Source organism: Podarcis gaigeae (genome assembly GCF_964106915.1).
Source record: "Podarcis gaigeae genome assembly, chromosome: 6".
Taxonomy (NCBI): Eukaryota; Metazoa; Chordata; class Lepidosauria; order Squamata; family Lacertidae; genus Podarcis; species Podarcis gaigeae.
The window spans coordinates 42,891,690-42,907,811 of record NC_139682.1 but is presented as its reverse complement, the minus strand read 5'-3'; the positions used below and the strand labels follow the sequence as shown (position 1 = coordinate 42,907,811).

At 44.5% G+C, this 16,122-nt stretch overlaps 1 protein-coding gene across 1 annotated transcript in view; it reads right to left on the bottom strand.

The window, feature by feature from the left end:
* The window catches only part of FMOD (fibromodulin), an 82,973-nt gene extending 67,739 nt beyond the window's left edge, over window positions 1-15,234 (bottom strand). The window contains exon 1 of the mRNA XM_083744889.1: window positions 15,124-15,234. Coding sequence (XP_083601015.1) covers window positions 15,124-15,126 — 3 coding nt within the window. The 5' untranslated portion in view covers window positions 15,127-15,234. The remainder of the gene's footprint in view (window positions 1-15,123) is intronic.
* Window positions 15,235-16,122: the final 888 nt, after the last annotated feature.

Below are 16,122 nucleotides of genomic sequence, written 5' to 3'. Positions count from 1 at the left end.
TCAGTTGCCGCTGGTACCAAGCTAATGCCGGGCTGTGCCTATCCAGCCAACTCATTCCCAACACTATGGGCGTGTCTGACAGGCGGGTGACGTTGAAGCTGATGACCTCACGGTGGTTTCCAATGCGCATCACCATTGGCGGCGTCTGCTGTAGCACTTGCCCTCCCAGTAGCTCCCTGCCGTCCACTGTGACGACTTTCAGAGGTACCGCCGCTGGCAGAAGGGCTATGCCATGTTGCTGGAGGAACTGCATGTCTATAAAATCTGCATTGCTCCCCGAGTCTACGGTGATGGGAATTTCCACCAGTAGCCCATTGGGGAGCTGAAGGGATGCGGTGAGCTGCACTACTGGTTTGGGTGGGAGGGGGTCGGTGGGCTGTAAGATCCCTGGGGATTGCTTCACTGACTTGTCTGGCTGGTCCCCAGAGACGGCATCTCCAGCCAGACAGTGGAGTTTTCCTGCTGCGACTCCCTCTGCTGAATTGCGTCTGTTACTGTCGCTGCGGCTGCAGTATGCTTGTGAAACCGCTGGGGACACTCTTTTGCCATATGCTGAGCACTGTCGCAGATGTAGCACTTCCTGGTTCCTCTAGGAGGCTTCATCTTGACTGCTCCCGGAGTTAGGGCTCCGACTGTGGAGTGAGCCTTAGCACCACCTATCTCCATCGGCTCCTCTCCCCCTCCCAGCGGAGGCATGGATCGAGCGCGCGCCGCCTCCTTGGGGAAGGGAGGCAGTCCTTTCGCTGGCGTGCGTCCCAAATGCCCTTCCTCCCTGCCCCAAGGGCGTCCTTCCAACCGAACCCCAATGGAGAGTGCCCGTTCCACCACTTCCTTGGTGGTTTGGGGTCTTCCCCCCCTTGCGATCTCATCTTTCACAGCTCCGCTCAACCCCTCCCAGAACAGGTCTCTGACGGCAGGCGATTCTTTCTCCCAGGCTAGTACATTCACCAATCCGAAAAAACGTGCATGATATTGCCTCACAGTGGCTTTACCTTGTCTTAGTCCGTGAATCTCCCTCCTAGCGATATCCACATCAATCTCAGATAAAAAACACGCATCCATCACTTTAATGAAGGCAGCCGCATTTTGGAGGGCTGGATCCTTGTCTCTCCATAGATTGCGCAGCCACGATTTTGCCTCCCCCCGCAAATGCGAAATAATAAATCCCACTTTCTCTCCCTCATTTTTAAAGTCTTTGTCAAGCAGCTGCAATGTATAAATCACATCTGCTCTGAAGTTAGGATACTCCTGCAGGTCCCCATTGAAGTGAGATACCAGGCTCCCTCCTCTGTTTCCCAGCCCAATCCCTTCTGGTCTGGTGGCGGGTAGCCTCTGTGTAGTTAGCACTTCTAACCTGGTTCGCAGATCCTGGCAGGCAGCAGCTGCTTCCTGTTCTTTCTTTCTGGAAGCCGCAATTTCTGCAGTCAACTGCGTCACTGCGTTTTGCAAACTCGCTATCCTCTCTTCGGTAGTCATTTCCCTGTTTTTCGTGAGCTCGCGAAGCACCAATCTTCACCCCTCGCTGCTTTCCCGCACTCCACGAGGTTGCAAAATTGGTGAAAATGGAGAGGGGACTTACTGTCAGGACTGCCGCTAGGTCCCAGCTCACAGAGGACCAACGCCCAGTGGATATTATATACAAAAGTCTTTATTGAAGTTTAGTTTCCATTTCCAAGCTCTGGGCGCGCAGGCCCACGTCTTAACGCTAGACCGGCTAAGTCCCCTCTGACTCACTGCTCCACCCACACCAGTTTAAGATTCTAGCCTGGCTCCACCTCTTGCGCTGCTCTTTCCTGCGTTGGGTCCTTCTGCCCTCTGGGGTTCCCTCCTTCCTGGACTCCTCTGACGCGGAGCCTCCTGAGTCTTGCCCCTCCCTCCGGCGGGCTTTAGGACCTGGCTCCCTTCCCGGGCTCCCCGCTGTGCCGCGCTCCTGTACATTTGAACTTGGCGCGCGCGCCCAGCCGGTGACTTTCCTTCTGACCGTTTCCCCGCTTCCTGATGTGGGTGTTGCCAAACCTGACTCCTCTCCTCCCTCTGGTGGTGAGGACACTGGTCCCGACTCCTGGGACTCCCCCTCCCCACTGCGCTCTGGTGGAGACGCTGGCCCTGATCTCCAGCTGCTGTTCAGAGACTCCCCGCTGGCCCCTCCCTCTTGAGGTTTCTCCCTTGGAATCTCCCTTGCTCTGGCCACCGGCGCTCCCTTCTGTGAGTCCTCCGATTCGCTAGAGAGGCTTGTGGAATAACTCTGGCCACTGTCACTGCCTGCGCCCCCCTCGTACTCCTCCTCCTCACTCTCCATTTGCTCCCCCTCCTGTGTCTCTCCTTCTGAACCCCTGACATCCAGTATTGCATCATTTTAAAGGAATTGCTTCATCATTGTAAACTAAATATTCAGAGATGGCTGGTATTTAAAAACAGGGTGTTTGGTGTGTGTATGTGTTTAAATGCACAATAAGTTTAATAATAGAGTTCTTAAGCAAGAGTACACTCAAAAGTCTGTGTCTTAAACCAGGTTTGTATTTTTACTTCTGAAGTCCAGGTTTTTGTACTGTATCCCCAACCTACTTTAATCCACGTTCATTACCAAAAAAAGCGACGTGGTGGCCATGTCCCTAAAAAGCACCAGAGTATGTATCTTTTTGGTACAGATTGGGAACTTGTGACCTTCTAGATGTTGTTGGTCTCCTGCTCCCATCTGCCCCAGCCAGCATGCACACAAGCCAGTGTGGTGTAATGGTTAGTGTGCTTTACTAGGACTTGGGAGTGGAGACCAGTGTTCAAATCCCAACTCAGCCATAGGTGGCCTTGGGGCAGTCAACATCTCTCAGCCTAACTTAACTCACAGGGTTGCTGTGGGGATAAATTGGGGAGGAGGAGAACCATACATGTTAGGTTGTGGGTGAACATATCAGATGACACAGCAATTCTTCAAACAGCTCTTGTTTATTCACAGGCCAGAACAGAACTGGGCTGAAAGGTTCAGCCAACCTGCTTATATAGAGCTCAACTACAAAGCAACAGTAACCACTTTCTGTAACTATCCAATCACTGAACGTCACTTTCAATTCCTTATTTGCATATGTGGACCTGAGTGAAAACTATCTACAGTATCCCCCTGCTGGCCCAGGGTGGGAACTTCAGTACATAACAATACACATCACCTTAAACTTCTCAGAAGGAAAGGTGGTGTATAAATATAGATGATGATGATAGATATAGATAGATGATATAGATAGATAGATAGATAGATAGATAGATGATAGATTGATTGATTGATAGATAGATAGATAGATAGATATAGATAGATGATAGATGATAGATGATAGATAGATAGATAGATAGATAGATGATAGATAGATAGATGATAGATAGATAGATAGATGATAGATAGATAGATAGATAGATAGATAGATAGATAGATAGATAGATAGATAGATAGATATAGATAGATGATTGATAGATAGATATAGATAGATAGATAGATAAATATAGATGATAGATGATAGATAGATCCAGCAACATCTGAAGAGCCACAGATTCCCCATCCCTGCCTTAGGCAGACTCATGCAGCTAAAAGGATAATACTTTATTGCACATTAGCAGGTGGCCTGTGTTACCAGCGGAGGGCTTTGATAATTCTCACCAGAATAATGCTTACTTATGTGTGTAACGTAAGAGCAGTGTACATTTTTTAAAATGTTAAACAAAGCTTTCCGTTTTCTCATCCAGACCTCTATAGCTAGCATTTAGACAGCCTCGTTTTGCAAAGCTGATAGATTTTGTAGGGTAGCAGAGCAGGCTTTGTGGGGGCCCTGACTTAACTCAGGACACTTTGCTGATATTGTAGTTCAGCCAAAGGGAGGGATAAAATCACCCTGCCATGCCTCACTATTTGATCTCAGCACAGAGTGGTTGCCCACCCCTATTTTATACTGCTCTTAAAGGTTTAGGAGCCTTTTGTGTCTCGCTTCGCTATTTGGAAACCATATAACTCTGATGAGCTCTTGTCATGGTTCTTGTCTATTCCACAACCAGTTCTGGTGTGAATCAGAGCAGCTGTTTTCTGTCTACACCAGATTGTCAAGAAAGGAGAGATTGTCAAGACAGGCATGCAGTTGCAGATGGTGATACAAAACCTCCTTATTTTCACCTTTCCATGTTGAGGGGAGGGAGACTTGAGATACCAGCGATGGCAAAGCAGCTGCAGGAATTGTTCCTTATGTCTGGGACAGCTGGCCAGACAGCTGGATGGATTGGATTTTTCCAGGCCAGCCTCCTTAGTTTCTCTTTATGTGTTTTTATTTCCTATTAAACTCTCGCTGTCTCATTTCCTCTATGAAAAACAGAACTCTTTCACAAAGATAAACTTTCCAGGCCCAGTCTGCATCAACAGATAAACCATTTATTCAGCTTTTGTGCGTGGATACCCATAAACAGCCTCCTTCTCAATCCTTTGCTTTACCCCCACAATCCTCTCTCATAGTGTGTGCTTATCCAGATATTACAATGAATTATGGGCACCAGGGATGCTGAATCATACAATTGTGATTAAAGGCAAAGTCTTTTTTGGCTCCCAAAATCGTTTCTGTCTGCTTTATCAAGCCCAGACAAGTTTCCATTTTAGGGCACAGTGTTTAGAGTTTGGTCAGAGGGCAGACCTCTGATTGCTAACTGAGGAAAGGCTGCGAAACAGTAACTTCTAACTTGTTTGGAAGTCCCAGCAATGAATATAGCATATTCTCTGATGATTTTCCTTTGTGTATATCATATACCACTTATGAATCATGTACAGCCAGGCTGGACAAAATGTAGTCCATATTCCACTGGTGGACTGCAGGTCAGTGTCTAGTGGATTATTTAGCCCTTGCTGATTAGCTAAGATTCTCACAAATAATGCTAGACTATAGTGCGAATGGGGGACGCGGGTGGCGCTGTGGGTAAAACCTCAGTGCCTAGGACTTGCCGATCGCATGGTCGGTGGTTCGAATCCCTGCGGTGGGGTGCGCTCCCATTGTTCAGTCCCAGCACCTGCCAACCTAGCAGTTCGAAAGCACCCCTGGGTGCAAGTAGATAAATAGGGACCGCTTACCAGCGGGAAGGTAAACGGCGTACCGTGTGCTGCGCTGGCTCGCCAGATGCAGCTTGTCACGCTGGCCACGTGACCCGGAAGTGTCTGCGGACAGCGCTGGCTCCCAGCCTATAGAGTGAGATGAGCGCACAAGACTGTCAAGACTGGCCCTTTACCTTTTATAGTGCGAATTGTTTTAAACTCTTTTTAATGTTGTGTTTTCATTGCTGTAGCTGGCGCATGGACCTTGGAGATAAGGAGCTGGTAATAAGATATTTTTAATTATTGTACTATTATTTTTTATCATATTTATATCCAACCTTATATTCTAGAATGTTCAAGGTAGCATATACGATTCTCCCCTCATTTTTTGTCACTACAGCCCTGAGAGGTAGTGAGACTAAGAGAGAGAGACCGACCCAAAGCTGTACAGTGGTACCTCAGGTTACATACATTTCAGGTTACAGACTCCACTAACCCAGAAATAGTGCTTCAGGTTAAGAACTTTGCTTCAGGATGAGAATAGAAATTGTGCTCCGGTGGCGTTTCAGGTTAAGAATGGACCTCCAGAACGAATTAAGTACTTAACCCGAGGTACCACTGTACAGTGAGCTTCATGGGGATTTGAACCTTGGTCTCTCAGGTCCTAGTCTGACACTAACCACTATACCACATTAGGTGGGCCTCACTCTGATCCCACATGGTTTTCCCTTCTGTTGCTAAGCAAAAGTGGAAACTCAGGTTCATCACACAGATTGCTTATTACAGAATAGGTCAGAGGGCTTGAACAGGCACACTTATATATTTAAAACATATAGAAAATAGGAACTGCAGTACGAAAAGCAAGAAGAAAAAGCAAGAGGAGAGGATAGGCTCTCCTTCCAGTGCTGTGCCTAGATTGGCTTTTGTGAGATGAGAGTGGTGGTCTAGGTTGTGGTCTAGCAACATCTGGATGATCATAATTTGTTGATGGGTTCCATCAGCATGAGCCAGCATGACAAAGATTGTAGACTTGTTGGAGGGCAAGCCCAACAACATCTAGAAGGATGCCTCTTCGCCATCCCTGCTCTAACAGATTTCTTTCCTGCTTGTAAACCCAGAGATGGAAGCTGCTTCTTTCCAACAAAAAAGGCAAGCCCTTTCCATGGCAACAGCTGTTCAGTTTTACTGAAAAGTTTATAGGATGCCCTTCTTAATACAGAGAGTGATATATGAGCTAACAGTTGCTATACTGGCTGGGACTGGGGTGAAAGTTTAATATGAGGGTTTTTTTGGAGGAGGGTTGGTCTTAGGTTCCCTAAATGCTGGGCCTCCTGGCCCACAGAGTTGCCTGAACTGGCCAGCCTCCAATCCCGCAGTAAAACTCTCCACAACAAACACAGCAGTGGCCTCAGGCAGCCGTGATTGGTGCTCCTGGAGTATGTTCTGGGAATACTTTTGACAGCTGGTTTTACTACCTTGGCAACAATTCTCGTTTGCCTCCTTCTTTCCTTCCAGTGCATTTCTTTTGAAAGCAAAAAATAAATAAATTCTCAAAATTAAAATATCTGGAGTCCTCAGACTTGGAGAGGCATTTATTTTCCATCTGTGTAATTCAGAAAAGATTTGTTATTGAATGTTGGAGCTTGAGAAGGTGAAAGGCTTGGCAGAATTATAAACTGCAGCCCAGTTCATTCCCCAACCATGATGCAGGTCTCCCTATGGTCACACAGCGCAGAGTCAGCCAGTAGTGCTTTTCTCATGCTCCACCTTCTCTGCATGATGGGAAGCTCCAGATAGTCTTTAAATTATTTGAAAGCTTGTGTTTCCTATATCTGATCAGGAGTGTCCAGAAAATTCAGGCTGGATAAAACACAGGTGCCTTCCTCCTGAAATTAATGAGTCACCAAGAGTATTGTACTATAAATGCTCTGTTACAGGGCTGGGAGGGACACGGGTGGCGCTGTGGGTTAAAGCCTCAGCGCCTAGGGCTTGCCGATCAAAAGGTCGGTGGTTCGAATCCCCGCTGCGGGGTGCGCTCCCGTTGCTCGGTCCCAGCGCCTGCCAACCTAGCAGTTCGAAAGCACCCCCGGGTGCAAGTAGATAAATAGGGACCGCTTACTGGTGGGAAGGTAAATGGCGTTTCCGTGTGCAGCTCTGGCTCGCCAGAGCAGCGATGTCACGCTGGCCACGTGACCCGGAAGTGTCTTCGGACAGCGCTGGCCCCTGGCCTCTTGAGTGAGATGGGCGCACAACCCCAGAGTCTGGCAAGACTGGCCCGTACGGGCAGGGGTACCTTTACCTTTACCTTTTACAGGGCTGGGAAACCTGTGAACCTCCAGTTGTTGTTGGACTTCACCTCTCCTCATCCCTGAGCATTGGCCATGTCAAACAACACTAATGGGAGCTGGAGTCCATTAACATCTGGAGGGCCACAGATGTCCATCTGTGCTCTATTATCACTTTATGGACGCAATTCAGGTTATGACTAGACGTGACAGTGGCATGACTCATGGGACATTTGTATGATTTTGGGGTTTTTTTTTTGCAGGTTTATAGCATTAACCCCAAAGATTTCCAGACCCTCAGTTCCAAAGCCATTTTCCTCCATTAGTTGTTGCTTCTAGATAAGAAAGTATTGCACTGGCTGCTGAAAGAATTGCACTGACTGTCATTTAGCCACTGGACTTAAGTTTCTACTTAAGTTTTGGTATATACGACTTTCGATCAGAATACCTGAAGATCTCATCTCTTTTATACCCATTCAATCATTGTTCTCTACAGGGGAGAATCTCCTGCAGACACCATCTTACCAGAAGGCCTGTTCCACACAATGTAGGAATTGGGTCTTCAGTGTGGTGACACCTACCCTTTGGAATACCCTCCTCTTAAGCATTAGACTGTCATCTCTGGTGCCTACTAAAGACGTTCCTCTTCCACCAAGCCTTTTAAGCAGAGCTCTTTCCCAGCCTACATCTGTACTGGAATTGTTTTTGAGATGTTTTCTGCTTATTGTTTTATCACTTGTGGCCTGCCATTGTGGGGCCCCTTTTGGAGGAAGGATGGGATATACATTTAATTTAAAAAACCTAAATAATGGTGGTGGGAGATGACTATGATAACATGACATTTTGGATGATGCTCGCTGGGTCCACGAGTGCCAGTGTCTGCAGTTCAGATGGTCATGGGGCAAGTGCTGGAGCCTGTGGATTACCAGGGCTAGATGTATAGAGAGAGCATATTCAACCCCCTGAAAAATACCCAACCTGGAATGCAAAGGAGTGCTAAATGAATGGCTCTGTCAGCTCAAGCACTTCTGCTTGCATGAGGGAATGATCTTGCCTCCCGTCTCCCCAAGCTCAGTTAGTAGAACATGAGACTCATTCATATATATATATATATATATATATGCAGGTTTTGGTGTCCTCGGGTGTCTTCCCGTGTAAAAGTTGGGGTGTCTAGGCGACGTTTCGACGAGGTCTCACTCGTCATCTTCAGGCTGGTGCTTTCGGCTTCTTGTTACTGGAACAGAGCGGGATCTCAATGTTTGAGTTCCTATAAATACTGTAGAGGGGGTGTGGTGTCTAGCCTCCAATGTTCTGGGCAGAGAGGAAGATTTCGTAGATTTTCACGGGTACAGGAATGCAGTACTCATTTATACATCCTTAAGATGTCAATGACTTCCCTTCTACTCTTTCCATGGTTCATTTTACGTATCATAAATCCTTGCATATTTTACAAAAACTATACCAATCAGTATTCCATTATTACATCCATCAAATCTTATTTACACTGTTGAATTTATCTTAAGGCTGCCAGTGTTTTCAGCTGTACACAATAATTTCCCATATATTCAATAAACATTTTCCAATCTTCTCTAAACACATGTTCTTCTTGTTCTTGTATTCTATATGTTAAGTTTGCAAGCTGTGTATATTCTGTCAACTTAAGCTGCCATTTTTCTTTGGTTGGGACCTCCATTTTTGGGCTAACAAAACACAGGCTGCAGTAGTAGCATACATAAATAACCTTTTTTGATACCTGGGAATTTCAGTCTGAATCATCCCCAACACAAAGGGCTCTGTTTTTGTGGGGAAAGTACTTTTAAACATCCCCCCCCCCATTCATTATGGATCATTTCCCAATATTCTTTTACCCTTTTACAAGTCCACCACATATGATAGAACGTCCCCTCTACCTCTTTGCATCTCCAGCACTTATCTGATTCAGTCTTATACATCCAAGCCTACTTGGAGTTAAATACCATCCGTAAATCATTTTCAAGTAGAACATGAGACTCTTAATGTCACGGTTGTGGGTTAAGCCCCACATTGGGCAAAAGATTCCTGCACTGAAAGAGGTTAGACTAGATGAACCTTGTGGTCCCTTCCAACTCTACAATTCTATCATTCTATGTTCCGGGGGTTCTCCTGACCCCTTCCCCACAAGCCAATTTTAGGAGGCATGGAGTTGTGAAGGGAGAAAGAGGGAAACCCTACTGCACTAGCAAGCCTCATGCCGGCTCCTGTTAGCACAGCTCTTTAGTTGAATTCAGCCCATTATGTTTACACATACTATCCCATTTAGGCATCCTTTTTTGGCACAGACACCTCTGGTAACCATTTATTTCTTCATTTGCAGTCTTTTAGATAGAGGCAGTCTCCTACCTTTTGGGGGAAAGGATTATACAGAGTTTATTTGTAGAGCACTAAGCACAGTTTGGGGCCAGTAAAGACTTTCAGGACCATATTGAGGAGAAGGCATGTCAGTGCTTAAACAGGCTTCCTTGCTAAGGCAGTAGTTACTTGCATGCTGTAAAATGCGACAGTTCCAAGCAAAATATACCCCCCAAGCTGCTGTTTCTGCGAATTCCAACAGCAGGACCTTAACGAAATGGTGTGTGTGTGTGTCATTATTTAAGGCAACAGCAAGCCCAAGGAAGACAATTCAAGCAAGAGGGATCTCTTGATCTTTCCTACCCGTCTCTAAGGAAACACAGAGAAAAGCAAAGAGCGAAATGCAAACCTGTGTCTGAACTATTCTCTTTAGTCATTATTAACCTCTGCTTTGTTAAATTCAAAGAAATGTCAATAACAGCAAAGAGGGCCTCTGGAGCTGTGCTACAAAGGTGCCCTGCGTGCTCCATTTGCTCTGTGGCTGAGACAGGATCTCCTTAGAAATGCTCTTGCTAAATCACTACTGACATGTTAATTCAAACAGAGAGAATGACCCCCTCCAACCCTGAGTGGGAATACTGTACTGAAAAAGCTATTAAAATGGCTGAACTGGAGGTGTGGCTGATTCATACTATTCCATCCTCCACCCCATCACCTGAACAGAAACATCTCCTGGCTGAGTTTATAGTGCCTCTTGCTGAAAGCTGGAAGAGGAGAAAGGGTCCCTTTAAACAGATGCCTTGTGTTTTGTCAAAGAGGTGTTTTCGGTTATTTAAAATACCCTTATAAATTTTCGATTTGATTGGGCTTTAAGACTGGGAAGCCATGCAAAAGTTCTGCCTTTGAGATGAATTCCTGCTGGTGTGGAAATTGATGTTATCCTGCGGATTGGAAACACAAGCTGAGAGGCACAGGATGCAGCAGTAGATGAAACTGATGCGAGCCAAGTTTAGCGGGCTGGGATGGGTGGATATTTAGGTATGGTCTCAATTAACATTTTTTATGAATGGCTCTGGAGCTTGACATTCTTTCTTTTCACAGATGAATTGAGGTTGGGGTTGGAAAAGACCGACAAATAACAAATTAGAGCCAGAATAAGAACACTGAAACTGTGGATAGCTTTGTTATGGTTCCTATTTGGGATGAGGGGCCTGGGGAACAGTGTCTTGCTCGCTTTCACCCAGATCTGGTCTGGCCACCACTGAACTCATACAGTTGCATGTCTGATACTTCCCTGAGCAGTGGGGTTTTGGGGGGCAGTGCTACTTGGACATGTTTTCCTTGAAATAAGAGTGCACCTTTTTTTGGTAATTTTTGTTTTATGCACATGTGGGCTCTCCTTCCTTGGAGGTTTTTAAGCAGAGGTTGAATAGCCATCACTCATGGATGCTTTAGCTGAGACTGTAGCTGATAATATCTGCCTGCATCAACAGCTACATAGAAAGCAACAGCAGCGCAAGATGAAATGCCAGTTGCACTTTTCTTTTAATGACTCAAAAGAAATATTATAAACACCCAAAATAAATAATGGTAAAATAATCTCAGCTGGAAGAACGTGATTACTCTTGATCTGGGTCACTTAATCTGAAGTTCAGTCCAATGGCTGAAAGATTAAAGATCACTGGGCTGGTTATAGTTTCCTTTGTAAACAAGTTTCTGGGAGAGGATCATAAAGACCCATGTGGGTTTAATAATTAGTGTTTCATTAAATTACCTAATGAAATGCTTTTTTATTGGTGGCAAGGGACTATTTTTGGCTGCCTCAGCAGTGGTATATTGCTTTAGTAGGAGAAGATTATTACAAAACATTTATTTTGGAGACAATCAGCCAGCAAGCATTTACTCAGAACGTGAAATTTTAATAAATATGGTCATACTAATAACTAGCACAATCAATACAGAAATAACTTGCCAAGGTTGTTTTTGTTTGGAACCTTCCTCTTGAAAGGTTAACAGCACAATACATGTCTAATTAGAATTACAAATGATTTACTCTCAAGTGATTGCAGCCTAGCAATGCAATCCTATGTATGTCTACAGGCGTAGTCCCTATTTCGTTCACTAGGACATATTATTAGGTAGCATGGATAGTAATGCAGGTTAGTCATCATGGAAATCGTAGCCCACAACATGTAGTCAAGGTGTTGGTCAAGGTCAGCAAGAAGCAAGCTAGGCACAGGACACTTTAGTATTACCATTTCCCCACAATAAAGGAACAGAGGTCACTTAGTGCATTACTTCAAGGAATGTAGTTATTGGACAGTAATCAAAACATTAAATCATTGTACCATCCATTCATTGCATGTGCTCAAATGAGTGTTGTATCTATGAATACAACAAAGGAGAAGCTACATGGCCTGTTCATATTACTTCATATGAAAGCACTGTCAGACAGTGGGAAGGACTTGATTCTTTAACGACCTATAAAGCAATTGCAGAGGAGATGATCTAGAGGAGATAATCTAAACCTTTGCAATGTACTTGGATCAAATGAACTCACTATCTCAAGCTCCTATCAATCAAAACAGAATGAAGAAGGAAATCAAAGATGAGATGAACCGGAGGAAATTTTGTTATGTTTTGTTATTATAAAAGTAGTTCAATATATCCAAAAATGCAATGGGCTTTCCAACAATTAAGATTAATAATTTAAATAAAGTATATAAAAAAGCAGAAATACAAGTATTTACGTCATCTGTGTTGCAGTAAGAATGGATGAGATTTGTATGGTGCTTGTAATATTCTTTATATTTCTTTATATCATATTAAATAAAGGAGGGAAAGAGAAGGGGGGAAGAAATCTACATTTATTGTCATGATTACTGTAGTTGTCAATGTGCTTGGCATTCATTTTGCACACCTACTCACTGCTATTGTTCACTCTTTGAGTTGTATTCAGCATAGCACCAAGGAGATTTCTGCTTGCCTGGTGGAATGATCTCCATCCTCCTCCAGTATTCAGGGGGTTCTCCCAACCCTAGAGGGGCAGGGGCACAGGGGGGAGGGCAGCATGGAAAGTTCTGTTGCCCTAACTGGCATCTTTGCACTGGCGTCTGCTCTGAAAACTATTTAGTTGAAAAAGAGCCCTCCTTAGCTCCTGGACTTGGCAATGTCATGTGTCAATGAGTCCCATGAACCACCAGGGTATTGAGTCAGCAACCTTTTCCTTTTAGGGATGTGTGTGACCTTTGAATTTCCATTGAAAAATATCCATGTTGTTTGTGTGTGAGCCAGTGCTGGCTGCCCATCACATTGCAAGGACCTCACAGCCCCTGTTTCATCCACTGCAGAAACTGCTGCTGTGGCCATAAGACAGATTTCCAACAAGTGGCACCAGCTGTCATTTCTGGCACAGCCTTCATTCTTTAATGGAAGATGGTGATCATTAGGATTAGTGCCAGGGGATGTGGACTAGCTGTATATGAATGAAACTAGAAAAAGAGGATTACTTTCCTTTTCCAGGCTGCCTTAATGTCAGTGGTGAATAAACAGCATCTGAAGAATGTGTGGGAGATAAGAACAGCTGTGGGTTGGGGTGTGTACAGATGGGTTGTTTTTCTTCTTGAGCAATAAGGACAATTCCCTCTTCAGTCGTGGCCCAACACTGATAACTGTGGAGCTTCACTGAAGGTGGGAATCCAGTTTGCTGTGTTTACCTCACTGCAGCCTCTACCTTTAGTACCACAAAATTCAAAGGAGATGTGAAATTGACTACACCAGGGCACAATTTTGGAGGCAGCTGAAGGAACACATGGGGAGGAAAGAAACACAAGGCCTTTGGATAAAGAACTATCTCATATTTCCACAGTAGGATCACAGAAGTTGGATTCTTTCCAGCATTGACTCTGGTTCTGTGAAACACAGAGCTAATTAATATCATGCTCTGCCCCCTTTCCCACCATAGATAACTTTATAGAGGATAAAGTGAACTCTCATGTTTTAAGCAGATGGGGGCTCTCTTTCCTCCACACTAGCATAAAAGCTCCAGCTCCTGGAAAGGAGGAAATGTCACTTTATATTGTGGAGAATGGAGAATAGCACTGTCTGAAAGAATCCTGTGTATCGTCCCCAATAAGCTATTGGGCTACATCAGAAGATGTCAGAGAGAAGTCCAACAGAGAAATAGATCAGGTCAGTCTCTTTGGGTTGAGGATCTCTCTATCATTTCTACTTAGCATTAAGAGGGTGCTTACCCAGGAGTGTGTACCAAACAGAGTGCTTTGGAAAGCAGCCTTTCTCAGAGGCTGACTAATTTGGCTCCTGGGTGGAATCTACACACATATTAAAAAAACACTGTGAAAATGGTGTTTTTTAACACTTTGAAAAATACGTTGAATTTTACATAGCTCACTGTTGCCATCTAGTGTCACATTTGTATATTGCACTTTACAACACATTTAAAATCTTTTATTTGCAGCTGTGTAGCTGAGTCCCTAGCCTGAGGACTGGAACTCTCTATATGGCCTTCAGGACTCACCCCAGGCCACAGACCAAGCCAGCACTGCTCCACACCCTCCTGAATGGTGATAATCATTCTCACTTGACTGATGGAGGATGGAGAGCTGTGTATAGTCCCATGTATCCTTTTTCAGACTTACTGGCTTTGGAAAGCTTTAAAAACCCTGGGAAATGGTTTTGGGTACTGATTTTTCCAGAGACTTCTGGAACTCCTTCAGCCCTATGATTACCAGATGCATCATGTTTGAGCTATGACTTCCATAGCTCTAGTGAATGCTTCACAGTAATAGCTCTCATCAAAGGCTCTGTGTGGTTGCATGAAGTTGCTGGCAAGCCAACCAATATAATCATCACCTTGAAAAAAAATATTCAGTGTGAAAAAGCTTCTGTTCTACAAATGTGTTCTGTGTCCTTCATCCAAGCATGGGATTCTATGGCAGACCTCCTCCTGCCACAAAGTAAGGTGTGAGCAGGAATAAGGGATGGCACTCTGTCAAACATGTGTTAAAACTACCTTGCTATATGACACCCAATATATAGGTTGCAATGCCTTTTCCCTTCACAAGCTGTGCAGTTACAGTGGGAGTGATGTAATGGATTAGTTCCCCCTGCATTCACTACTCCAATTTGACACCCCCCAAACAGCATCTTGCAGTAGAGGGTTCTATCAATCTGGCAAGGAAACAGAAGCAGGCTCATACCTTAGTAAACCTGCTTTATTTGCTCCCACCTACAGGAGTTATACCACATGGGACTGGAGATCATTTGATTTCTGCATGTGTGAGCAGGACAGGAGATCATGAGATCCTTGGACACGCTGGTATTAATGGTTGTACTTAAATGGCCCCATATTTCTGGTTTTTCCTTAGCATTCTTTTTACATACCAGAAAGGCTCCAAGAAATCTTGGAATGTATATAGTGGCTGAGCCAAATCTACTTACCATTTCTCAGGGACTTTTTCAGCACTGTCAGAAAACACCTCTTTTCTAGCTCTGCACAACATCGCCATGACTAATCCAGAGAAGAGCAGAATGCAGGAGAAAGAGTGGCAGCTTCAGCATTGCTGTTTTCAAATTTGGAATTGAAATGGGATATTCAGTACATAAGAAAAGGGTATTATGTAAGCTCCTTGCATTGATAAGATACTTTCCAGATAATCAAAATCAGAACCAGAGGTCTATAATGAGAATCAGATCTGCTAATAGTTCATTCAGAAGTTATCTCTGGACCATAAAGAGTCTGCAGCCAAACACTCATGGCTAGACTCATCTCACTACATGATAAGTGGCTGCAGGAAGCTGAAGTCACAGCCTCAGTTATCATCCCAGGCATTTTCCCACTAGCAGCAGTTGAAAGACCAGAGTTATGTCACTGAGCAAGTATCCATGTACACATCAGCAGATAATATTTAGGTCTCTGCTTTCCATTCATTCCATGAGCTATTCCCTGCATCTATCCAGCAACATCATTATTCCCACATGAGATACAGAGAACGCTCACAACAACAAGATACGGAAATCCCTCCCTTAAGACCATCCCAAAAGCTTTAAACACTTGACTGACAGAGTATACCAGTGGATTAGACAACCTATTAAATCACAGTAGATGTTAAGAATATGAAAAACATATCCACTGGCAATGAAGAATGCTGCAATAAGTACCACTCACATGTCAAAACACTCAGCAGGCTATGAAGTATCCCTCATAATTCAGGCTCTGGTGTTTGCTACACTTGAATTTTGAAGGTTTTCTTTTCAAGAGACCCGATTTCTAATGCTGTGAATGGGCTGATCTTCTTTATTTACCCTAGTATTCTCATGAAATACCCCATGTGCTTGGAGAATTGAGGACTAGTTGTCAGTCTGCAGAAAGACTTTGATCCCTTTTTATGTAAATAAGCACAAACCCTCACTTGCTTTCCCACCACGCCATTGGGGGCA